This window comes from Canis lupus, chromosome 1 (genome assembly GCF_003254725.2).
Source record: "Canis lupus dingo isolate Sandy chromosome 1, ASM325472v2, whole genome shotgun sequence".
In the NCBI taxonomy this organism is placed as follows: domain Eukaryota; kingdom Metazoa; phylum Chordata; class Mammalia; order Carnivora; family Canidae; genus Canis; species Canis lupus.
Genome location: NC_064243.1, coordinates 49,050,844 through 49,075,858, shown reverse-complemented (window position 1 = coordinate 49,075,858; position 25,015 = coordinate 49,050,844). Strand labels below are relative to the sequence as shown.

Sequence of the window (25,015 nt, the reverse complement as noted above, 5' to 3'; positions counted from 1 at the left end):
AGGGAGACAGAACATGAGAGACTCCTAACTCTGGGAAACGAACTAGGGGTGGTAGAAAGGGAGGTGGGGGGGGGGTGATGGGGTAACAGGCACTGAGGGGGGCACTTGATGGGATGAGCACTGGGTGTTATTCTATATGTTGGCAAATTGAACACCAATAAAAAATAAATTTATAAAAAAAAAAAGAACGATGACTATTCCATCTGTGTAGGAGGTACTTGCAGGCCAGGGTAGAGTTTTACTTTGCACATTGTTCTAGATCTTCCCCACCAGGTGAGTAAAAAATGATCAAGACCACAAAGCTGTGTAGCAGAGAGCCCATCCCAGGAGGTTTTGAGACTTTGAGAACTTTGTTTTCTTTGAGAACAAAGAAAGCAAATACCCACTACTATGCCAGAGAGATCTTACTGCAACCATGAGAAACAGCCCACTACTACAAATAGGTTGCAAAATGAACCTCTAAGTAAAGACACTCGTTCCCTTGCTGACTGTACTTGCTAAATATAGACCAATTAAACTTGGACAAATTATCTGCCAAAATAAAAATCATTTAGGTTTTAAAAAAATCATTCTCATTTCAAGTGATTTTTTTAAAGATCTTATTTATTTGAGAGAGAGAGAAAGCTGAGTGGGGTGGGTGGCAGAGGGAGAAGCAGTCTCCCCACCAAGCAGGGAGCCCAACGAGGGGCTCAATCCCAGGAGATCATGACCTGAGTCAAAGGCAGACGCTTAATCAATTGAGCCACCCAGGCACCCCTGGTTTTAAGTGATTTTAAAGTAACTCTTCCTGACAGTGCTCAGGTTAGGGAACCAATTGCCTACTACTTACATTCCTAGCTTATGAAGAAATAATATGAGAGGATAGTTCTTTCAGTCTGTGACCCTTTGTTTCTGTCTCTGCAGCCAAAGCCCTCCTGCCCCTTCGTGGTGTAAAAAGAAGACACCCCTCTCCCCTACCTTAGCAACCATATGTGGCAACAGGACTGAGGAGCTGCCCATCAGATGCTCTAGGGCTGGAGTTTGATTCATCATTAAACAAATATTTGCTGAGCCCCCACATGTCAGGCAATGGAGACATGACAGTAAACAAGACAAAGACCTTGCCCTCACGGAGCCCACATTCTCGTGGAGAGACAATAAACAACTACCTGTAAGGTGCTAATTAGCGCAGCGTGGAGTCTTAAGATAAGGGAAGGGGGTTATATATTAGACATGGGCGGGGGGCGGGGGGGGCGGCTTCCCTGTAGATGTGACCTTGAATGGAGACCTTGAATGGTGAGGAAGAAAGCCACGTGGCCTGGGACGTGGAGGGAGGGAAGCAAAGTGACTTAGGAATTGTTGCTTGCAGCAGCTGTGCTAGAGCCCAGAGGGCTGGAAGTCTTTGCTAGTCTATGATGGGACAATGCAGGGGTTGTGATGGTGATACTGTGGTAGAACGAAGCGAAGCGTGTCTGTTCCCTTAGGGTTCAGCTGGGAAACCTGAGCTGCTAAAAGCACACTGGGAAGAAGGGAGGAACCAAGACTAGAGGTGGGAGGTCAGAGGATCAGAGAAAGTCGCTTGGAGCAGCCTGGAGCACTGGTGCAGGTGGGCCGGTCTGAGCGCACAGGGAAGTCGGAGGAGCCCTCATGCCCACCACTCTACAAAGGGGCGCCCTCAAAGAGGCCCTGGCTCTGCAGAGACTGGCTGGGGCTACTGATGATGGGCAGGGCCACAGGCCAGGGTGGTATTTGCATCCTCCTACCTGAGCTCATCTTGGGATTGAGGGGTGGCGGGGGGGGGGGGGAACCAAAGGGAAACAGCCCTGAACGTGTCAGACTTGCCTTGCTCCTGTCTTGAGTTCCCCTTGTGTCAGACTTGCCTTGCTCCTGTCTTGAGTTCCCCTTCTGCACTGGGCAGCATGGGAGCTTGCGGCAAGGACCTCAGTGGAGTTCTAGACATAATGGAGGTGCACACCCCAGCTGCATGTCCTGTATTAACAACCCTTGAGACACCTAGGTAGCACTTTGTGGAGGCGCTCACTGGCCGCCAGACCAGTCAGGTGGATTTTGGGGTAAGATGCCAGCGGTATGGATTTGGTGGGTGACACGGTGGAGGCGTGGGTTCCAATGACAGCTGGGAGCTTGTATCTCCGCTTTTGTGGAACTGAACTTCGAGGGTCCTCGGGCCCTCTCACATTAGGTCCTCAGACAGGAGAAGCAACTAAAAACTTAGCTAATAAGCACTTTGAAGGATTTCTCATGCTATCTGAAACCTGCCCACTGGTAGGTTCCAGCTCTCTCCCTCCCGATGGTGATCAGACATGATTATCATGCCCACTGTGTTTCATGCTGCAGAAGCTCTCAAACCCTGTACGCTGGAAAGAGGAGGACTCTGCCACAGAGTGTGCACATCCACCAGCCAGGTGGGAAAGCCACTTGCTTTCCCCACCCAAAACATCCCAGGAGCAGGGACCCCCTTCTGGGAGCATCAGTGGTCAGCATCCTCAAGAGTCCTGCCTGGAGGTCTGGGCCAGACCACCCAAGGCTGTTTTTATCCTTGTGGAAGTCAACACGGACACTGAAAGGGAAATGACCAGTCTCCGAACGAGGTCAGTCGTTCACTCTTATCACAAAAAAGGCTGAGCATTAACCCAGATGTGCGTATTTACTGATAAGTTGTGTGCTGTGCTACATGTACTGATATGCTCATGATTAAATAAATCTTTAAAAAAGTTTCATTTTTTCATGAGAGACACAGAGAGGCAGAGGGAGAAGCAGGCTCCCTGTGGGGAGCCCGATGCAGGATCCCAGGATCACAACCTGAGCCAAAGCAGACACTCAACTGCTGAGTCACCCAGGCGTCCCAAAATGAAAGTTTTAAGGGTAAAGAAAATAAATACAAATAGGTTCTCGTATTTCCTTTCCAAACACCAATGGAGGTTTTAAGTTTTAGCACAAGCTTGGCCACCAGGTAAGTAAGTATAATAGTCACCCATCCAGGCAGTTTTTAAGGTACACTGAAAGGACCCCATTTGGCCTGCAACTTAACAGCCCAGTATCTAGAATTCCATTAGAAATAATTTCGAGTGAGACTGCAGGGTGGTGCTCCCTTGGCATTTAGTGAAGGGATGTGGGAATGATATCCCCTGGGTTTGCATGGGACCCTCACAGAGCCAGCAGAGGAGCACACTGAGCAGAGCCCTGCAGCAGGGAAGGCCTCCTCAGGGCCTCCCCAACTCCAGATGGCTGCTCGGTGGGGATTCAGACAGGGTTCCCTTCCCCTAAGGGATGCAATGCTTCGTCAGAGCACGTGGCTGGGGGAGGAGAGTGCTGCCCGGGCTCCAGGTCCCCACCCCTTCCTGCTGGCAGCCAAGTCCACGTGGGTCTGCAGGATGGGACCCCAGCTGTTCCCATGGGTGCCAGCAGGGAAGCAAAGACAATACTGATGTAGGATGTGCCCAGAGGAAGGGTGGCTGTGGCTGCTGCTCATTCTGGTCCCTCCCTCCCCGGGAGGGAAGGGGGGGTGGGTTGGCATCTGAGCAATTCAGCAGCATCCAATCCATCAGCAATCCGCAGCATCTCCTGGAGGGACTTTCCTCTCCCACATGGCCGTGGCCCCTTGGTTCTCTCCACCTGGAAGCCTCTCTTTACATCCTGTAAAAACAGAACCACAGCCAGCCTGGCAGCATAAGGGGTGGAGATGCCGGAAAAACAGGCAAAGGGGCAGTGGGCACAGGGCCCCAGTGCATGACGGGACAAGCACTGGTGGCGGAATTCAACCAACCTGGCCCTTGGCCTGACCCTGGGACCTAGGGAAAGGTCACCTTCTACCTCACCTGAGTCACTTTTCTCTCATTGCCAATAAACGACAAACACTGTCTCAACAACAAAAATAGTAAGTGTTCTCTACTCACAGATACTGAAATAAAACAATCTCAACACCCTCACATAGCAACCCCACACTTCTAGCTGCTCAGGCCAAAATCCACACATTCTCAGGGGGAGCCAGGCTCCTGGGAGGCAGAGCACACGCCCTGGGGGTGGGGGGAGCTCCTGGGGAAGCAAGGACAGAGGGTTAGAGGGCTGGGAAGGCAGGGGTGGGTGTGATGCCATCACCCTGCGTCCCAAGCAGGCTGGAACAGGGTACAGCCTGAACAACAAAGCAGGGGGAGCCCAGGTCTCCCTGCAGCCTCTCTGTCCCAGATGTGAGGATCCCGTACTTCTCTTTAGGAAAAGGCATCAGGACAAACGATAGCAAATGAAAACCTGTGTGCGTGAGCTGCCACGCGCTGACCCTCGGCAGACGCTAGGGAAGCACAGTGGTTCCAGAGACCAGGCAACAGAGCAGGGGCCCCAGCAGGGACAGTGCGTCACTGCCTGCAAGCCGGGCCTCCACCAAAGCCTACTACCTCGGCTTCACCGTCAATAAGGTTGGGGCACAGACACATACCTGGCTGCACTGCGGTGAGTTAGCTAAGCCAGTGCTTGGTAAATGTGATGCTGGAGAACGTGTTGGGCAGAAAGGATTCTGACCCCAGAGAGGCCCATGTCCTAACCCCAGAACCTGTGATATGGCACCATGTGCGGCAAGGGGACTTAGCATTTATTTTTTAAGGTTTTTTTTTTTTTAATTTTATTTATTTATTCATGAGAGACACAGAGAGAGAGAGAGAGAGAGAGAGAGAGAGAGAGAGAGAGAGAGAGACAGGCAGAGGGAGAAGCAGGCTCCATGCAAGGAGCCCAATGTGGGACTCGATCCTGGATCTCCAGGATCACACCCCAGGCTGCAGGCGGCGCTAAACCGCTGCGCCACCGGGGCTGCCCAGCATTTTAATTATTAAGCTTGCACTAGATTTTCAGACAGATTTATAGAGATGGCATAGAGATGTTTAACGGTTAGAAAGTAACAGACTTTCTTTCCCTAGGAAGTATTCTAAAGTTGATCATGAAGGACATGAATTTTTTTAAGTAGCTTCCATGCCCAGGGTGGAGCCCAATGTGGGACTTGAACTCACGACCCTGAGGATCGAGACCTGAGCTGACATCAAGAGTCAGGTGCTTAACCGACGTAGTCACACAGGTGCCCCAAGGACATGAACTTTTATCTCTCAGAGAAAAGGTACCTGAAAGATCTAAAAAGGCTAATTTTAAGATGACCATTTTAAGATTGCTATTTCCACTCATGATTTTTCTTATGCTAAAACATCTCATCAGTTACACGTAAGATTCAAACAGCCAAAGAGCAAGGACTGGAGTCATGTCAGGAGCCAGAGGGTCACGAGGACATTCTAGGCCAAGGTCATGTGGAGCGACCGTGCATCCTTCTAAACTGCAGAGGCAGAACCATGTCAATTGTGCAGGAGGATACTCATTATTAAGATGCCTCAATGAGCAGCACCCAAGAATTCAAACTGCATTCCAAGTAGCTCAGAGGCTCCAGCACAGGGAACATCAGCTCACACAGACACAGAGGGACCCGCAGGTTCCGTGGACCTGACAGCAGAGAGCCCACCTGTGAGGGGACAGCCCAGGACCTGGCCACACTGTGCTAAGTGTCCTAATAGAGGCAGGAGAAGCCCGACGACCCCTGATGGGGCCATCAGAACAGCAAAGATCCAGAACGGAAAGGAGATGCCAGGGAGGCTCAGAGGCAAGCAGAAGAGGAAGGGTGCTCAACACAGCCTACAGGGCAGGAGCAAGCAGGAAGATCAGGGGAACCTGGCCGCAGAATCCATAGGAGGACTCGGAGCAGGAGAGGCAGGGAGAGGGGAGGCTCTGCATAGCGTTAGTGGACCAGGAGGTCCCAGGGAGGGCAGGCAGCTGGGGGCAGGCTGCCAACGTGGCCACTATGGCCTGTGAGCCAGTTTACAAGGAAGGGAGATGCAGCTGAAAGGAGAAGGGTCCAAGCCACAGAGGGAGGAGGCAGACAGAGGGAAGGGGGGAAGGAGGGGCAGCTGGTTTACATTTTGCTTTGGATTTTTCATTTAATGATGGCAGAAAGAACTACATGAAAAGCACAGCTCTGAAGACCTAGACAAGATAACGAGAAAGCACGGGGAGGGGGAGGCCCCATGACTGGGACCCCGAGCCCACCCAACACCCCGGGGTTCTCCTTGCACTCGGCACTTCTGAACAGCACACAATCAATCGAGAGGCTCCGGAGAACTCGTAAATGGAACCCAAACATGATCAAGGCCCAGCCACCCCCCCAACCACTAGAAGAGCCAGCAGACAGGCAGTGCAGCCAGCGTCCCCACGGTCCGGTACAGACCACTACCGCCAGCACAGACGCCCCAATGAAGGTGCACACAGCAGGTAGGAGTCACAAGACTCCAGTCTCAAAGTCACTTCAGGGTGGGTCCTCACTCCAGAACTACACAAACTAGCTTCTGGTGGTCAGGCCCTGCCCCAATCTTGGAAAGCCAAAATGGTCACTTGGTACACTCAGCTAAGTGTGTTTTTCACTTCTCATGTTTGCTTACTGCATGTGGAGCTCGTCTAATGAGACTGAGCCCCAAAAAGCCCACAAGAGAAAAGGGGAGGGGCACCTGGGTGGCCATCTGCCTTTGGCTGAGGTCATGACCCCAGAGTCCTGGGATAGAGCCCCACATCCAGTTCCCTGCTCAGCAGGGAGCCTGCTTCTCCCTCTCCTCCCCCTCAGCCCTCCACTCCACTCGTGCTTCCAATCTCTCTCTCAAATCTTCAAAAAAACATCACAAATACATATGGACACTTAGCTTCATTTTTTTTTTTTTTTTGCCTCTTTACTAAACTCAGGCTGGTAGAGGTTCCCAACTGGGAAATGGCCTATCGGCCAAAACTTTCTCTCCCAGAAATAACGTAGTCTTTGGTTCACCTGCTGTCCAGCTCCCGTGCTCATGGTCTGTGCAGGAGACCCTCTGGGGGTGGGGTGGGGTCTAGCCTAAATTCCCAGGGGTGGGAACATCTCCCCATTTACAGAAAGAAAAGTTCTGGCCACCAAAGTGCCACATCTAAGGATTTCTTTATCGTTGATGATCATTACAGTATTTCACATTCAGAACAAAGCTTCTCATAAGGACCTCACAGATCGGTCTACATGTAAAATATGATTTATACAAACAAAACCCACAAAGAAAAAAAAAAAAAAAACCCGGCTGGCTGTCCCAGGTTGGTGCAGAGATAGGACAGGGGCTGCAGGCTGCACTCAGGGGCCAGGTCTTCCGAGGAGAAGCGCCAGGAGAGCCCAGGTAGTGACCACACCACAGACCCTGCAAGACAGAGAGCAGGTCAGCGGCTCCACCGACAGCCGTGTGAGAACAGGCAGGTCCAGAGGACAGACAGGCAGGTCCAGAGGACAGACAGGCAGGTCCAGAGGACAGACAGGCAGGTCCAGAGGACAGACGCGCAGGCCCGGCCCCGCTCACCCAAACATCCCCATCTTCCCATCCTTCTCCCCACATGAACTTCTGACTCCAGGGCAGAATGGCCCAAGACACATGCAGACAAGTCATTTTCCTGGTGATTTACATCAAAGGTTGACAGATGGAAAAGATAGCCAAACATTTTTCTCCAAGCATGTGGTTTTCTACAGATAAGGCTCTTAACCAGCAGCCAAAACCCTCATAGAGCAATTCCATCTGTGTCACGCAGGCTGAAAACCCAAACTCGACCCTGCTCCAGGCTGCCCATGATCCCGCCTCAGCACCCCACTCTGCCACCAACGCAGTCCAAGCCCAACTGGACAGGATGCCTGCCTGGTTTCCCGACCACCTCCCTGGCCCTCTGCAGCCTGCCTCACACAGAGCACCTCACCTGGCCGCCCACAGCTCCTCCCAACAGCCCAGGCCCACCAGGCCCACAAACCTCTCCAGCCCCTCTCCGTGGTCTCCTTATTGCCCCTTGGCACACCAGACATTTCCCCACCCAAGAGCCTCGGCCCCACACCCAGGCAGTCTCCCCCAGAGCTCTGCCGGGCTCATTCCCTCACATCCTTTAAGACTTTAATGGGGTTCCCATCTACTCCCTCACCGGCAGCCCCCCTCTAGCCCCCTACTCCCACCTTCTGACCTGCTCTTGTTTTTGCCACACACTTGTCACCTGATCTATAATTCACTTGTTCACAGTTACCTCCCGCTGGAGGGTGAGTTCCAAGAGAACAGGGATTTTGTTTTATTGGCTGATGCAACCTAGAACCCACAATAGTACCCAATATAGCAGATGTTTAATAAATGCTTGCCCGGTGTTACCGAACGACACTCAGGTCACCATACTTGTCAATGACCCCTTCATAACACACACTAGCTAGTGAACTCCACTCCATGCAGAGCCCACCAACATTGTAGTCTTAGTCCGAAAGGCGGCCTTGGTCCTGGTCACTTACTGTAACAAGCAGTTGATGTTCGGGGAGTGTCTCCAGTATCGGTACAGGGAGACTTGCAGGGTGGGGTGGCCCCTGTACTCCTTCAGGATGCTCCGAGCGCTGCCAAGAGGAGTTCTCAGGTCAGGCATGCAAGTATCAGACCTGCTGCCCCAAGAGACCACTAGGAGACAGAGGCTGTGGGGCCCAAGGACAGGCTGGAGGCCAAGGCACCTACTCCTTAAACTTATTGGTCAAGAGCAGGAACTGGCTCCGTGAGAGGCGCCGCACATCAAACTTGCAGACATTCTGAAACTCACGATAGACTTGCTGCTCGCTGACCCCAGGCCACCTACGGACACGCAGGAGGAGGATGGGAGGCCGGATACTGGGGCAATCTGGACCAGAAAAGTTCTAGAAGACAGGGAGAAGAACAGAGATTTTCTGAAATTCCCACTGACAAACTACCTGGTTTGAAAATCCTGAGGCTACAAGATGTCCTGTGTGGACTGGGAGGGGGACGGAAGGAATGTACACATCCGCATTGGTTTGCGCAGGAAGACAAGGAAAGAACAAGCCTATCGGGGTGGAAGCATCCTCTTCACTCTGGTTTTTGGTCGTCATCAGACCACCTCTGAGATATCCCCCAGGAAACCAGGCTGCTTCCCAGCACATGCCTCTGAGTAGGGGAAAGGAACAAAAGAAAGGCTACTCACAATCTTAGGGACCCCAGCTCGGATAAGATTCACCTGGTTCACATAGGGAGCCAGCACGTCAAGGTAGAGAGAAAAGGAGGGCTCAGGCATGGGACCAGCACTGTAGGGACAGAGAAAACCCCAGAGCATTCAGGCAGAGCAGTGATCAAGCACAGGTCCTCAGCCACAGCTAAGAGTCCGCTGATGGAACAGAGGAAGGGGCCGCCTCGGATCACTCTTCCCCCTCCTCCCTCCAAATCACCGTGCTTCCCCCACCAACCAATCTCACAAAGTTCTCTCCAGGGCCCAAATCAAAGCAGGGCTTCCAGGTGGTCACTGCCTGTTGGTGACACTTTTGGTAAGAATTCCTTGACAAATGTTAGCAATGGGCTCAGAGAATTAGTGAGAGGCCATGGTCCAGAGGTGCACTTGACAGGACATCACCCTTGATTCCTAATGGCCGCCCCTCAGCCGTCATTCTACTATGCCCTACCTCCATCCAGACACAACCACACATCTGAGCACAGGTCCGTGGAGAAGCACAAGCCTTGGAGCCAGGCAGGCCCCAGGCCACTATAGAACTTCTCTAAACCTAGGAGGGTTTTTAAGTCATGAGGTTCAGAGCAAAAGGCTGTAAGCCACCCAGGTGCAGGGCACGATGGGGCTCCCCTGCCATTAGCAGCCTTCACTGTCTTGCATGCATGTACCTCCCCAGTCAGCACTCAGATGCTGTCAAAGGAAAGAGTAAGGGGAGGGGGTGGGGACAGACTTCTTATTCAAGCTATCAGCCTCACGTCAACAGGTCATAGAGTATTTCTATGCATAACAGCCATTACTAAAATGGGCAAATGCAGGCAGTACCAAAGTTAAATTAGTCCACGATTATTAGTTTTCTTAGTCAGAAAAGGTTTCAAGTCAGCCTCAAAGACCCTGCTACAATTTTGATTAGCTCCTCCACCAGGCCTAATTCCTACTTATCAAATGCATACACCAAGGACGGGGCTACAGAACACATATTTCTTTTTTTTTTTTTTTCAGAACACATATTTCAAGTGTGGCATCGGTGCCTAGGAGCCTGGTGCCATAGGAATCAAGAATGCTGCTGCCATGGGGAAATGCATTTACGATGCCAACTTGGGGTTAAGAAGCTCTTCCCTACAGCCCTTATTCCAAGCAGCTCCCCTTCTCCCCAGCCTGTACAGGCCCCAAGGAGGTGCCATTCATTGACCAGAACACTCCGTCCTCCTACCTGTGATTTATGCAGTTAGGAGAACCAGGTGGGTAATAAAGCCAGCATACTACACTGGGAAGCACTGAGGCAGGTGCGGGGACCTGCAGCTGACCTCCCTCCCTTGGCCTCCTGGCACGTGAACGATCCCAAAGTGGAGACGAGGGCCCAGGACCAGCAGGGAAGGCCATCCTCCACGGGGTAGGGTGGGGGGGTGGGGGAGCTGCTGCCCAGTCAGGGACCATCCCTGCCCAATGATACTGCCTCCCCCCGTCTTTGGGAGAGCCAGAGGAGCCAGGAGGTCTTAGCTTACAGCGAGGGCTCAGAATGCGGCCACTGTTCCGGGAACAGGACGAAAGGAAGGAATGCTCACCTGTGTACTCTCCATAGGAGCAAGTGTGCCACTTTCAGAAGAACTGGTGGGGGGGGGGGGGGGGGGGAGAGAAAAGCTAGAGATGTAACACGTCCAGGCTCAACCGGATCACCTCCTCAAAATATGCCAACTCCTGCTTTGTGTCCATTACGTGCAACCCACCTGGAAATAAACGGAGACCCTCAGGATGGTGGGAGATTACCACAAGTAAAGCAGGAGCCCCCTTGCAGAGGAAAGCAACTCTCACCTGATCCACAGAGGAAGGCGTCATAGGCGGCCTCATGGGGGTACTTGGTCTCAACTGAAGAGAGAGAGAGAGAGAGAGAGAGAGAGAGAGAGAGAGCGAGCGAGCGCGCGCGCATGGAGCCACCATCAGAACACGGCCTGGACGAGGAATCTCTTCCCCACCCAGCTCCACACCTGCACCGGCCAAGCACACACCACCAGCACCCATCATTCCTCCAGAAAGGTGTGTGTGCTTCTCCCCGCCTGTCTTCACCGTGGGCTCCCGCCGCCCAGCAAGCCAGCCACATGTCAAAGGGGGCAGAGGACCCCCAGGAGTTACGATCCCTTCCAGGATGGCTCCTTCATAAGGCAGAGGGGAGACATAGAGCACCCCATGTGACCTTCCCACACACCTGCCCCTGATCAGGAGAGGCGAGGCCTCATCCCTGGCACCTCAATACTTTGCCAACCATGGAGCAGCATACACTCACAGGAACATACCGTATTTTTCACACTTGCTTGCATGAATAACCACTGGCCCAGAATTTTTGGTAGGATTCAAGTCACTAGTAGAGAAAAGCAGCGTAAGGAACAGTCACTGCAAATAAGCCCTTCTTGGGCTCTCCACACCACGTTAAGTCAATAAAAATAAAAGGGTCCTAGAGACTGGGGTGCCTTTCTAAAAAGAACAAAAAGGCACAAACCCAGGAGTGGGGGGGGAGGTAGGGCCTTGGTAACCAGGCAATCGGGCAGATGTGCCAGAGGCTGCAGCTGGGTCACTCACTCTGAGCAACTGCCATGCACCGAGCCTGATACACTTGGCATCAGGTCTGCCTGGAACTACCCTGTGGTCTAAAGGGCAGGTTGGGAGCTGGTCCCACTACCGCAGCAGCACCCCAGGAGTCCTGAACCACAGGAACTCATACGGTTGGAGGCACAAAGAGGTGTCCGGCAAGTTGAACATGGAGAACAGGCAAAGGCAGCGAGGCCCAAACAGTGCCACTGAGGCATTAAGTGTGGCCAAAGCCCCCATGGGAAGGGCAGGGGCCAGGAAAAGAGCTCGGATGATCGGGGAGGAGAGGTGAGGGGGTATGGAAAGCCCTTTCAGAAACATGGGGAAGACAGCCCAGAAACACAGCCCAGGTGATTCATGTTTTAAAAGATCACACCAGTGTCGATGGGAAACGAGCCAGACAGGCCCTGAGATGCCCACAGGTTGCATGCCTGCAACGAGAGAGGACGGGGCGAAGGCAGGGATGCTAGGCATACAGAGGAAGGGCACACGAGAAAGCCTCCGGGCATGCTCAGGGCGTCAGCCGACTAGGAGTGGCTGGCCTGGCCCGGCTCAGGCACAGGTGGGGGCACTCCACGAGGAAAACTTCCCTTGGTTTTCCAACAAAGCCTCTCAACATGGGTCAGTGCCAAGCACCTCAGAACTGCCAGCTTCTGTCTCAGGTGTGTGCCCATTTGGTTTAGGGCCACTGGCTACCATGCCAGCCGCCAACACCAACACTGCACAGGCAGGGACCCTAGTCCTTCCCTGCATGTGAGCTGTTCACCTCTACTGCCACCTGTGGGTTTCCCGTGGCCACTTACTCGGGTCACAGGCGGGAAGACAGAGGCCCAGAGAGATTCAGTCACTCTCTAGAGGTTGCTCACAAGCCACTGGGTGGCAAAGCCAGACCTTGAACCTGAGGAGTCTCAGTTCAGAGCCTAGGCATTTCCAGTAGAGCCTCCCACATGCACATGGGCCTGGGGCCAGAGGACCTAGCAGGGGTTGCCTCAGGCACAGAGGTGGGCTTGAGGGCCAAGAACAGAGCAGGTTAAAAGTGGTTTGTGGCCATGCGGGTAGGAAGGGCCACCAGACAGGGGGCAAGCGAAGGGGCCCTGGGGGTCTCAACAGTCACAGGTGGTGGCAGTGGAAGCTGAGGAAGTGGATTCAGTCACCCAGGGACATGGTCATGAGCAAGAGGAGGGCTGGGGAGCCGCCCTGAAGGAACTAAAGGGGTGGGTGGAAGAACAAGACCCCAGGAAGAATGGATTAAAAAAAATTAAAAACCCACCAGAAATCTGGGAAAGGATCTTAGGGAAGGCCTGGGAGGGGAGAGGCTGGGAGTGCCAGGCACCAGAGGGTGGGTCATACACCATGCACCTCACACACATCGGCCCCTCGGCTGCGACCATGGCAGAGCCTGCACCCAGCAAGCTGGCAAGAACAAGGTTCATGAAGGAAGAGAACCCGACCTCCGTGGGCCAAGGCTATGTAGAGCACCCCCTCACCCCGCCCTGCATACAGGCGGCGCTCACATGTGCAGGCTGGCAGGAGAGACTCTTAAAAAGGCAACACTGGAGGGCAGGGAGGGAGCGGAGACTCCCCGCATAGGGCCTCTTACTGTCTTCCTGTAACTAGACCAGGGGCGCCGCTGGAGGACCCAGTGCCCAGGCATGGCACAGCAAGGGGTGGTCAGAAGACAGCCACCAACAGAGGCACAGATCTGATCACCTCTCAAAAAGGTGCCACTTTCAGCTGCCGCAATGTGGCACTCTCCCCACCGCTGCTCTGGGTGCTAGTCCTCCCAGCTGGGGCAGAAGGAGGTGAGCTGCCCCTACACCCTTGGGTTCCCAGGCCCTGTGTCCCCACCAACTTGCACCCAGGCCACAGTGGGTTAAGGCCAGGAAGGGAGGTGGGAGCTGCTTCTCCTACAGAAAGATCAGGGTCGTCCCTAGTACTGAGGTCGTTCATTCACTCAAATGCTTGGGGGCACATCTACCAGCTCTGCTGTGGGCCCAGGAGAACCACCATCAGATGAAAGGAGACGAGCCTGATCTCATGGAGATTATCTCCAGTAATCAGAAACCAATCAAAAGAAATTAAACCGGGGCCAACAGAAACCACCACGTAGGGACACTTGGGTGGCTCAGCAGTTGAGCGTCTGCCTTTGGCTCAGGGCATGATCCTGGGGTCCTGGGATCAAGTCCTGCATCGGGCTCCCTGCATGGAGCCTGCTTCTCCCTCTGCCTGTATCTCTGCCTCTCGCTCTGTGTCTTTCTCATGAATAAATATATAAAATCTTTTTTTTTTTAAAAAAAGGAAGTATCAATATTTTGGGATGCCTGGGTGGCTCAGTGGTTGAGTGTCTGCCTTCAGCTCAGGTCAGGATCCCAGGGTCCCAAGATCGTGTTCCACATCAGGCTCTCTGCGTGGAGCCTGCTTCTCCCTCTACCTGTGTCTCTGCCTGTCTCTCATAAATAAATTTTTAAAAATCTTAAAAAAAAAAAAAAAAAAAAAAAAAAAAAATCACATAATCCATCAGCCGTAGGTATTTTACTGGATTCCTGGCCCTCTAGACAGGGTTAACCTCAGCACTAGAACATTTCGGGCTGGAGAATCCTCTGCTGTGGGGGGCTGTCCTGTGCCTCTACTCAGCAGATACCAATCCAAAGTCTCAACACTGCAGCCATGTCCTGGAGAATAAAATTCCCCCTGCCCTGGACTGAGAATCCCTGCACTGCTTTTTAAAAAAAAAAAAAAAAAAAAAAAAAAAAAAAATTTCCTTACCTGTTTAGGACTTCATAAACTTCTGAAAGGTTTGAAACTCTTGGAAAATTCAGTTCCTAAAATTATGGAAAACAAATGAGGGAGATAAAACTTGTGCTTTTGTTATCTACTTTGAGGATTACCAAATGGCCATTAAAGAACCTAGAAAATAATCCCTATAAGCCCCTCTTTCTATTCAAACTTAAATCTCCTTATTCTTTGATATCTGGGCACCTACTAATCTTGGGTTTCCTAGAAAGTACCCAAAGACCTAAACTAGAAGAATGGCAACAACTACTACCTTCCTTCAAAGACAAGTGTTTAAGAGGTTCCATAAATGTATGCCTCCAAGGCTCCCGGCCATGGCCAAGGACATACATGTAGAACACCAGGTGCTTTGAGAACTAGCAAGCCTTGGGGAACTCCAGGTTGCCTTAGAGCTCATCAACTCTTGTGTGGCAAAGGGTACACACGGTCCCCTCAGATCAGCCCACATCCTCTCTGCTTCACCCTAGGACTCCACCACATGGACACAGACAACATCACATTAGCGTGTTAAGAGCTAGGAACTGGTGAGGTGCAAGTAGTGAACACAGCTCCAGGCAAAGATGTACCAAGTAACCCAGTGCCATTTCTGTGGCTCCCTTATTGAGTAATTCATCTTAAGTGACCAGCTTGAGGCTTTTAAATGTTGATCTGAGGGACACCTGGGTGGCTCAGTGGTTGAATGTCTGCCTTCGGCTCAGATCGTAATCCCAGGATCCTAGAACAGAGTTCTGCATCGGGCTCCCTGCAGACAGCCTGCTTCGCCCTCTGCCTAGGTCTCTGCCGGTCTCTCTGGGTATCTCTCATGAATAAATAAAATCTTAAAAAAAAAAAAAATGCTGATCTGACTCCTCTTCTCTGTTCTTCAGTTTAATTTCTAAGAAACATTTAAGCTAGCTGGTGGGTCCCTTCTCCAGGTGTAGTTCACGCCCTAACTGCACAACAGAAGCCATCTGGGAGCTTTTAAAACACTCGCCCATCCCTCTAAACCACAGGAAGCTGGCAGTGGGACCCAGGTGTCAGGACTTGGTTTCCCAGGTGACTAATGTGCTCAGGGTGGAAAACTCATGACCTTATGGCTCAGTAAAGATTTTTCAGAACCTCCTCCATCCTGATGCTCTTGAAGTTGGCTGCAAATACTCATCACTCATATCAAGCTCTAGAACAAGCTGTTCCATGACATGCTTATTTAGATCAGACAAGCTAAAGAGAACTCATTCAAAACATGAGAACTTGAAGGAAAAAAAAAAAAAAACAAAAACTCGGAAGCTAATAGGATAACCCAACGCTAAAATACAAATGAAAAAATAAAATAAAATACAAATGAAGCCAATATTGGTGGTAAAATAGAGAAGGGTTCCAGGAAAAACTTTTAGAAAGAGACAAAGTGAAGTGTGACTGGGACAAAGCACTCCTTAACCCAAAGCAGTCCCGTTCATTACCTTCCAGATGTCCTTGGTCACATTCTTGGTGTCAATGAGAATGGGAAATAGGTTGTGGATATTCAACTTAAATTGATCATAGCTTTCTAAAGGGAAAGACCAGACAAAAGAGGGTACGTTGGTAAAAATGGGGAAGAAGATTCTCCAATCTAGCTTGTCACCAACGCTAACAAATAAAGCAAACAAAACGAGAATTAAAAACATCCCTGCTCTTAATCATTAAGAATTGACAGATCTCAAACCAACCTGCCATTCACCATTCGTGGTGGTGAAAGCCAATGACTATTAAATTCAGGATATTTTCTATGGTCAACATTAATGTAGTTTGCAAGGTTTTAGCCAACGGGGGAAAAAAAAAAAAAGGAGAAAGAAATGCTATTGGAAAGGCAGATATGAAATTGTCATTTGTAAGGGACTGTTCAGAGAAGATTCAAGAAAAGTCAACTAAAAATTATAAGTGCCCTGATAAATTAAGCTACTGATTGGTATATTCAGATCAAAGGCCTACCTGCATATAGTTTAAAGAGGTTTGTTGCGAAACCAACCAACACCAAGCCTTGCTCTCCTCTTCCCACTCCCCACACACTTTCCATTCCTTTTCTCTGGGTGTTTGTTCCCAGATCTCTCAACGGGCAGCACCATGCTGCTGCCAATTTCTCCAGTTTTAGGCATCTACCTGTGATTTCCTACAACGTAGGAGGACGGCTCAACTCATGACTCATCTCCAGCCCACACCTCCTCGCGCTCTCACAGGGCCAGGCCATGTTCCCCGACCTTTCCTTACCCAGCTCTTGTTCTCCTAGAAATCTTGTCTTAGCTCTTCTGGTGAATGCTTATTAATTTTACCCCTACTCCTCCCCCAATTTTCTTAGTATGCTCAAAGTAAGGTGTTTTATCAATACATTTCTTGGGGAAATCTTAGCACCATCTTGCCCTCCTTGTCTAGATAGTGTACAGGACTTCATTTAATCCCTGTATCAGGATGTTGGTTCTATTTTTACCCTCAATTTTATGGGCAAGGAAATGGAGAAAGTAGCTTGCTGGAGCTCACACAGGTAACAGGGGTGGAATGAGGACCCAAGCATGGCTCTCAAGTCCGTGCTTTAACAGCAGCACTACCCGGTTGTATATCCAAGCAAGGGCATCAGTCATAGAAAAGCACGGTCCAGCCATAAAACAAGGCCACACAGCCACCGAATTGGCATTTATTGAGTGAATGACATACATGCTTTGGGTAAGTGGGGTGGTGGTGGGGAGAGCCAAACAGCCAAACATACCATCAACTATGTAGTGCGACCTAATTTGTGAGAACTCAGAGGAAAAAGCCAAGTGTTAGGATTATAGCTGAGATTGAAGGCAGCTTCCCTCCTGCTCCCATTTCTGATTTTGCAAGGTTATATATGAGAATAAGGGACAATTTCCATAATGGGGATCAGAGGATCAAGTCAAATGTAAGCTTTCCTGCCAGAAAAATCAGTCACCTGGCTTCCCCTCTGGGAGGATGGCAACAAGGACAGATGTGCTGGAACTCTGCAGAAGCCCACCAAGTCGTGGGGAGCAGTGCATGTCAGGGCTACTGCAGGAGCACTCTGGACCCAAGCCCCTTGCAAGGGTCGAGAGAAGCCCGGAAAGGGAACGGAAGGTGTACCCGTACCTGGGAGCGGCCTGAAGAACTTCTCGTGGAGATGCAGCAGGTCCATCATCATGTTGTGGCCCACTAGGGGCTACTTGGACGAATCGACAGGTGCACAGAAGAGGTGTAAGAACAGACATCCTAGGTGAACACCCTCTCACAGAAGGGGTGGCTTTAGAACCCACTGTGATCTTTCACCCCACCCTCATGACACTCGACGCAACCGCTCCACGGCCAGGACGACAAGCAGGGTGTAGGAGGATGTGGGACAGGGTCCACGCTGGGGCTCTGAATGAAACAAGGTTCCCCCAGCAGTTCTAGGTCAGCTAGTAGTGAAGCAGCCGTGTATGTAACAGCGGAAAAGAACCACAGTGTTTTATGCGGACCCTCTGTCCCAGCTTAACTCATCAGTTTAGGGGAAGCAAGGCTAGATCCAGAAAGCCAGTTATGGACAAGAAAGAACCACTTATCTCAAGGAATACAAAGGACTGCTAGAGAGCAAGAGAAGAGATTTTTCTTGCCTACCTTCTGGGCTTTCACCAGCATCTGGAAAAACACCGAGAAGCCCCTCGCAGAGAGAAGAATCTTCTCCTTCCAACAGCTCTCTCGATCACAGGAGGTGTTCTCAAGATACCAGCGGTGTTGTTTACTCACTTTTTTTACTATAATCTGAGACAAAAGTAGAGACAAGTTCTCTGAATCCTGGGTTCCTGGGAACAAAGCCAAAGAAGTGGTTCATCTCACGAGGAGAAGGGGAAAAGACGAAAGAAAGAAAGCCTTTCAGAGGCCAGATTTGGTGGGATGAGAGAAAATGGGGCCACTGAGACAGCCTGCTCGCAGGTAGGAACTCACCCCCTGGTCTCTCAGGACCGTCCAGATGTCAGGGAGGGCCTGCCTCAGCACCAACTGGACCTCAAAGGCCTGGAAGCCTGTGGCAAGGAGACATGAGGCTCGCATAGAACCATCACAGACGGCAGTCTAGCTTCCTCAGGAGGAGTTGAGAGATGCATAGAGCCAACGGAGAGGCAGCGCGGAGGTGTGCCTAAGCCCAGGAGCCCCATGACAGGACAGCACAGCATTCACATCCACATCCATTCTTGAAGTTTACTTCAGGGCCACTCTGAGATGGAGTACCCCGATGGGCCTTTGTGGCCGGCGGGGGGGGTAAGCGGGCGTAGGTGATAGCTTTTGACACTTAGCACGTTAGAACAGCGTGCGGTAAACAACATAAAGAGTTCTCTTTTAAAATAACAAGCCCAGAAAAATAAATAAATTAAATAAAATAACAAGCCCAAGGGCTCAGTCGGTTAAGCATCTGCCTTCGGCTCAGGTTATGATCCCGGGGTCCTGGGATCCCGGTTTCCCCTTCTCCCCACTCGTGCTCTCTCACATAAATAAAATCTTTACAAATGTAATAAACCCATTATATCGCTGCCCATGGTTTTGTAATCTCATGCATTGGTTACGTGAAAGATACTGGTTTGTGGAGGTACTCGAGTCTCCTGAAGTTCACACATTTCGTTAAACGCTATCAACAAGAGACACTTGCACATGTGGCCACCGACCATCAGAAAGGTCTCGGTATTGGCAAGCTGTCAAACTCCTGGTGGCAGAGCCAAGTTTCCCAGAATTTTAGTTTCTGATTGAAAGCTCAAATTTTATCACTAGCAAATTCTGTGAGTTCTTTTTCTGCAAGTGACAGGTTTGCTTTTCTCACTTGACAAAATGGCTGAAAATACCCAAATTGAAATAACCACAGTCAGCACTGTGCCGAGGTGCTGGCAGGGTTACCCACCAGCGCTTCACTGGCTACTATTCCTGCAAAGGCACAGTGACAACGGCCAGTGAGATTCTGAAATACTTTCGAACTTGTGGACGCCCAGGGAAAGGGTTGGAGACCCTGGGGTTGGGAGGAGGTGTCACAGGCCAGGCCTGAGAACCACTAATCCAGGGTATGTTCATTGTGATTCTACACTGTGCCATGAGGGGAAGAAAATGCAGAGATGAACAAGAGAGCCCCACAGGACTCTCAGGATTGGGATGAAAAAGACGACTCTAAACAGAGCTGGACTTCAGTCTGAAAACTCAAAATAGGGGCGCCTGGGGGGCTCAGTCAGTTAAATGTCTGCCTTCAGCTTGGGTCATGATCCTCGGATCGAGGCCCCTTATCAGGCTCCCTGCTCAGTGGGGAGCCTGCTTCTCCATCTCCCTCTGCCTCTCCTGCACCCCCTCCACTTATGTGCCCTCTCTCAAGTAAATAAAATTAAAACACACACACACACACACACAAACAACTCCAAATGGGTCAGAAAACCTCAAGCTTCTGAGTTGAGGTCAGAGCTTTAACCCCAACGACAATTCACCTGCTGAGCCGGTGCCCAGAACATACACTCCCCACAGGGAGCAGAGTGTATGCTCCCCCCAACCCCTGCACCCAACAGTCACCAGCCCCAACACCCCAGGCTGGGGGACAGCCTACCAGCGATACCGGGGAGAGTCATCCAGTCGCCCTCCTCAGCCAAATCCAGCCACCGTGTCACCTCATCAATCACCACCTTGATCTGGTCTTTATCCAGAGAACTGAAAGTGGGCACATGAGAGTGGGATGCTGCAGAAAACCACCAGAACCTTAAAAGCAGAGTTAATGTGACAGCAGTTTTGGAGGACTCCAGTCTTAACACTGCCAACTCAGCAAAAAAATAGATCCAAATAAGACTATATTTTCTGAGTCTTGTTCTACAAGAAAGCGCCAACCACTCGGCCCATACTCTCCCATACATTCGCAGGAGAAGGTCCCATCCCTTTCTCCTGCATGGGAGCTAGCCAGCACTAAGCACTACTGTGAGGCCTGTCTGCTTAATTCAGCGTTTGGGGTGAAAAAGCACCATCTGGTGAAATAAGGAAAAGACAGGAACTTTGGTAAGCACGTCTTCTCCTATGTTAGAAACGTAAGAACACGATGTTATTTTGAGATGAGGAAAGACTTTTCTCCAACATTTGAAAATAACAGAACGTTAAAAATTCAAATAGTTCTTCTCTTACAAAAAGCTACATTTTTGGGTGCCTGGGTAGCTCGGTCGGTGAAGCATCTGCCTTCAGCTCAGGTCATGATCCCAGAATCCTGGGACCAAGTCCCACATCAGGCTCCCTGCTCAGTGGGGAGCCTGTGTCTCCCCCTCCCTCTGCTCCTCCCCTTGCTCGTGTGCTCTCTCTCAAAATCTTAAATTAAAAAAAGCTACATTTTTATATGAAAAGCCAAGAATAAGAATTTCAGAAAAAAACAAAAACTTCCACGGGCACTTGGCTGGCTCATTCAGTGGAATACAAGACTCTTGATCTTGGGGTTGAGTTCAAGCCCCACATCAGGCATAGAGCCTACTTAAAACAAAAGAAAAACCTCTACTAATACATGGTTTTCTGGACCCAGTATTCAAGTTACAACATTCCAGAGCTAAAAATCAGGGTACTTTAACCCTGTCCTGATAAAGGTAAAGAATCGAAAGCTCAAAGAGCTGAAAGGACTAGTTCAGCTCCATCCAACTCTGCCAGCATGTCTTCCTGGGGCCCAGGTGACCACACGATGCTATCACGCCATCACTCCTGGCCCTGTCTACAGCAGTATTGGGTTTTAAGTAGGACAAGTGGCCTCGAGGGGTAAAGAGAAAAGGCTGAGACCCCGCCTTCAGGAGTGCACAAATTCAGGAACATGGGGCAGGATGTCCAGGCGAAGGTACGTGACTGGCATGGTCACCTGTGATTTACTCCCCAAGGTCACACTGAAGGCCAGTGTAACATCCCAGAGTGAGTCCAATACAACCTGCTTCTCCCCCTGCAGCACTGGAATGAAGTTCCTGCTTTTTCATTTGAGGACGTAGAGTTAAGAGTCTGTGTTTTCTCTTTTCCCCCCTTCACTTTTAGACATTAAAGATCGTCCTCAATGCAGTAAGACAGCTCTCATCTGAGATGAGAGAACAGGACCGCCAGGACTCGGAGCTGCGGTGTCTGGCTGATTGTGTGCTGCCAAAGCCACTCAGCTAAAGGTGCTGGCGTGAGGTCACCGTACCCCGGAGCCAGCACGCTAACCCACAGGAAACACAGAAGAACGCCGGTGACAGAGACAAGAGACACCCCCGCCCCCACCCCTACCCCTATCCCCAAAGCACCTGGAGAAACAGGCTCTACCTGCGAACTCTCCAGTTCCCAGTCAGGATGTTGTGTTTGATTTTCTTCTCCTGCTCTTCATTCATATAGGGGATCCCATTTTTGAGAAACTAGACAGGGGACAAGGAGACAAGTGGAGGCAGCCTCTACACACAGGAGCAGAGGGGAAAGAAACCATCCTCGTCCAGGTCACATGGAAGGCAAATGGGACTCCGCCCACCTGGACCAAAGAACTTTTCCAACCTTCCCCTTGCCCTCCTCTGCTGCCATACCTTGTTATAGTCGAAGCCATACTGATTCAGAAACTGAACACTAGAAGCCTGGAAAGAGAATTCGGAATCCAAAATCCCAAATGTCGTAGGGAAGAGAAAGAAGTTACATGAATGGGCTACATACCTATGAGAAAAAAATAAACATAAGGAAAAGCCAAAACGGTCTTTAAAATTCTAGCTCACAAGGGACACCTGGGTGGCTCAGTGGTTGAGCATTTGCCTTTGACTCAGGTCATGATCCTGGATCCTGGGATTGAGTCTCGCATCAGGTTCCCCACAGGGAGCCTGTTTCTCCTCCTGCCTGTGTCTCTGCCTCTCTGTGTGTCTCTCATGGATAAAAAATCTTAAAAAATTCTAACTCACAGTGCAGACTTGGAGCAGGCTCCTCCTTTCATTCGAGGAGTGTTTGAATGTTGGCTGTTCCTAGTACTCCTGCCTGGCTCTGGGTCCAGAGGGAAAAGGCAGAGATCCTGCCCCCTGGGAAGGGTCTACTCCCCATCCCGAGCCTACCGTGTGGCACGCTCTCTGACGGTGCCCAGGAACCAGGTCACCCTCACTAGGACACCATGTTAACTGCTCCCCTGAGGCACAGGTGCAGAAACGGGCGGGGGGCGGGGCGGGGGCTCAGTGCTGGGAAAGGCCCCAGAAAAGATGCTGGGCCAAGAGAGACTTGGAAGAGCCAGAAGCCGCAGAGGACAGTGGGGTAAGAGGGCACAGAAGCAGGTAGAAGGGCAAGAAGACTGCGGAACATCCGGGGCCCAAGTGGTTCAGACCCTGAGGCAGGAGGTGGAGGGCAGCAGGTGAAGAAGATTAGTGGGCAAGTGCCGGGTGCTTTGCAAAAGGTCTTCATACTTACTTGTTTGATTCTCCTTCAATACTGGAAAACACGGACAATCCTAGAAGAACGAGCACAGAGGAAATGAATACCAAAGAAAACCTATCTGAAGTGAGCTTCAGAAAGGCAACATTTTGACCAGTACTTTGCACCTAGGGATATTGTGTATGCTTTAGAATAAGATCATCTCTTAGACTGGAAACAGGAGAACTGTCAAGCTGTAACTCATACCGAAAATACTACAATAGAACATCAAGGGGTTTTTCATGCACAGAATATTGACATTTTTTCTAGTTTTAAAATCAGAGATTTATACACTTAATGGCTTTAAACTGTCCATACTGTTAAACAGACCCTGCACAAAATGAAGAAGGCTTCAAAGTAGAGGAAGACAACAGAAACCTACTTATTTGTTTTGTATACTTTTCACAGAGGTCTTATAATTATGAAAAACACCACAATAGAACAATAGCAGAGAACAAGGATAGAGCACACACACAGATGTGCATCATTCACAGAAAAAACAGGCGTCAGTAAAATCTGCTGGGGGTATACCGAACACATATATACAAACCAAGATAATTAATACAGCTTGTTCTATCACACACAGAGTATCCTAATATGCATCATCAGGAGACTGAGTCAATTGATGCATTCACTTTGTAAGACTAGGGAGTCACATAGTTAAAAATGGAGGTCTGTTTATGCTGATATTGAAATATCTCTAAGCCCCATTATTGGAAAAAAAAAAAACAAACAAACCAGGCTGCAGACAAGATGTTTATAACACAACCTTGTTTCTATAAGTTTTCTGTAAACAAAATTCCTACAGGTCTTCCCTTGAATGATGGTAAAGCCTCCTTAACGTTGATTAACCGTAAGGCATGGCAACGAAGCTGCTAAATTCAGTTTCTGCTTGTTCCACAGCGTTGGCCCCTGCAGGCACAACACAGCCCAAAACGAAACAATCACGTGAAACAATAGCCAGGCTCTCTGAAAGGAGTCCAGGCCGTTTGTAACCAGTGGGAATTACGGAGATGATACAAACACCTCCTTTATTAACTCCTTACAAACAGCTGAAGAGCACACTCACCAATCTGACAGATGGTGAACTGCTGAACACTGTGGCGGGTCTTCAGATACCACTCCGAGGGCAAGTCAAAAAGACTGTGGAAAAACACAGGCATCTCAGTGCCCAGGCAGGGAGAGGGCCGGAGGCACCTGCTGGCTCAGCACCCTGTTACTACTGGGGGCAAAGGCCGGGTCCCCAGGCCCTCTACCCCTCAAAGTGCTGTCCTGCCCCCTCACTGCCCACACGGTGACTGCTGCCAAAGAGCAGGGAGGTGCCAGAGTCACAGGCAGCAGGGCGCAGGTGAGCACACCTCCCTAGCTCAGCTGGAAGGCAGCTCTGGCTTTACCTGATCTGTTGGGGCCGGGACAGGTTGGAGCGAAGGCCCGTGAACTCGATGTCCAGACCTGCAGGCCAAAAAAGAAAAATAAAGGAAGACAAAGGTCCCCGGACGCAGACCATTGCCAGCCCTTCCTGCCGTAAAGGCTGCAGGTGGCAAACGTATCCGGCTCACCGTCGGGGCTCAGAGGCCAGGCGGGGTCAAAACGAGAAGCAGAAAGCCAAAGCAAGGACAAGGCGGGCCACTCACCCCACGGGCTCTGCTCTGCTGGGGCCGCACTGGGGCCCGGGGCCCGGGGGCCCAGGCAGGGGAAGGAATCCCCCCGCCCTCCGAGGCCCTCTGGGCGCCTCCCGCGGCCTGGTGCCCGTCCCCGCGCCCGTCCCCGCGCCCGTCTCCGCTGGGCCGCGCCCCTCCCCCACCCGGCCCACCCGAGCCGCGGCCTCCGCCGCCTCCCGCGCCTCACCCACGAAGTCGGCGCCCAGGACCAGCTCCTGCAGCAGAGGGAGGCTCTGCTCGAACTCGTCGGCGCCCACGTCCATGGCCACGCAGCTCGGCCCAGGGCGCCGGTGCGGCCACGTGCTGCCACGCTCTTCACGCGCTTCCGCCGCGCCGCCGCCTTAAGGGGCTCGCTCCTGATTGGCCGCGTGCCCCCACCTGCCCGCCCCCAGGTGTTTCCACCCCCCCCCCCCACACACACACACACACCTCGCCAACCCGCGGGGCTGCCGGAGCCCCCGCCTTCGCAGCCAGAGCCCAGCCCTCCGGCGGGCGCCGCAAAGATGGCTCTGCGGTGGCCCGAAGGTGAGTCACCTAGGTAGACCCAGGGTACTGAGAGGGGTGGT

The 25,015-nt window shown here is 51.2% G+C and overlaps 1 protein-coding gene across 5 annotated transcripts; it reads right to left on the bottom strand.

The window, feature by feature from the left end:
- Positions 1-4,652: 4,652 nt before the first annotated feature.
- PNLDC1 (PARN like ribonuclease domain containing exonuclease 1) lies at positions 4,653-24,770 on the bottom strand. 5 transcript variants are annotated; one of them, XR_003126343.3, is made up of 19 exons: positions 24,637-24,770; positions 24,183-24,240; positions 23,858-23,931; positions 22,786-22,825; positions 21,930-22,053; positions 21,679-21,767; positions 19,976-20,124; positions 18,349-18,425; positions 18,022-18,165; positions 17,518-17,587; positions 15,864-15,949; positions 14,398-14,453; positions 11,340-11,404; positions 10,861-10,914; positions 10,614-10,656; positions 9,034-9,133; positions 8,638-8,731; positions 8,342-8,440; positions 4,653-7,229 (listed from the first exon to the last, which is right to left on the bottom strand). XR_003126343.3 is itself a non-coding variant. In XM_025422678.3 (19 exons), the coding sequence occupies exons 1-19, from the start codon at positions 24,710-24,712 to the stop codon at positions 7,166-7,168; spliced, it is 1,644 nt and encodes a 547-aa protein (XP_025278463.1). In that variant the 5' UTR covers positions 24,713-24,770; the 3' UTR covers positions 4,653-7,165. The 5 variants fall into 5 exon arrangements, 3 of the variants coding, with proteins under 3 accessions (XP_025278463.1, XP_025278464.1, XP_025278465.1); XR_003126344.3 differs by having other exon boundaries at positions 9,067-9,133; XM_025422678.3 differs by having other exon boundaries at positions 8,556-8,731.
- Between the last annotated feature and the right edge of the window lie 245 nt (positions 24,771-25,015).

Bases quoted from the DNA above. Each gene is read 5' to 3' on its own strand.
- PNLDC1 (XM_025422678.3), bottom strand. From the start codon at position 24,712: ATGGACGTGGGCGCCGACGAGTTCGAGCAGAGCCTCCCTCTGCTGCAG. The intron at 15,950-17,517 runs GTACGGGTACAC...CTTTCCCTTTAG, and splicing joins GTTCTTCAGGCCGCTCCCAG to AAAGCTATGATCAATTTAAG. The intron at 10,657-10,860 runs GTGAGAGTTGCT...CCCCCCCACCAG, and splicing joins CGCCTTCCTCTGTGGATCAG to TTCTTCTGAAAGTGGCACAC.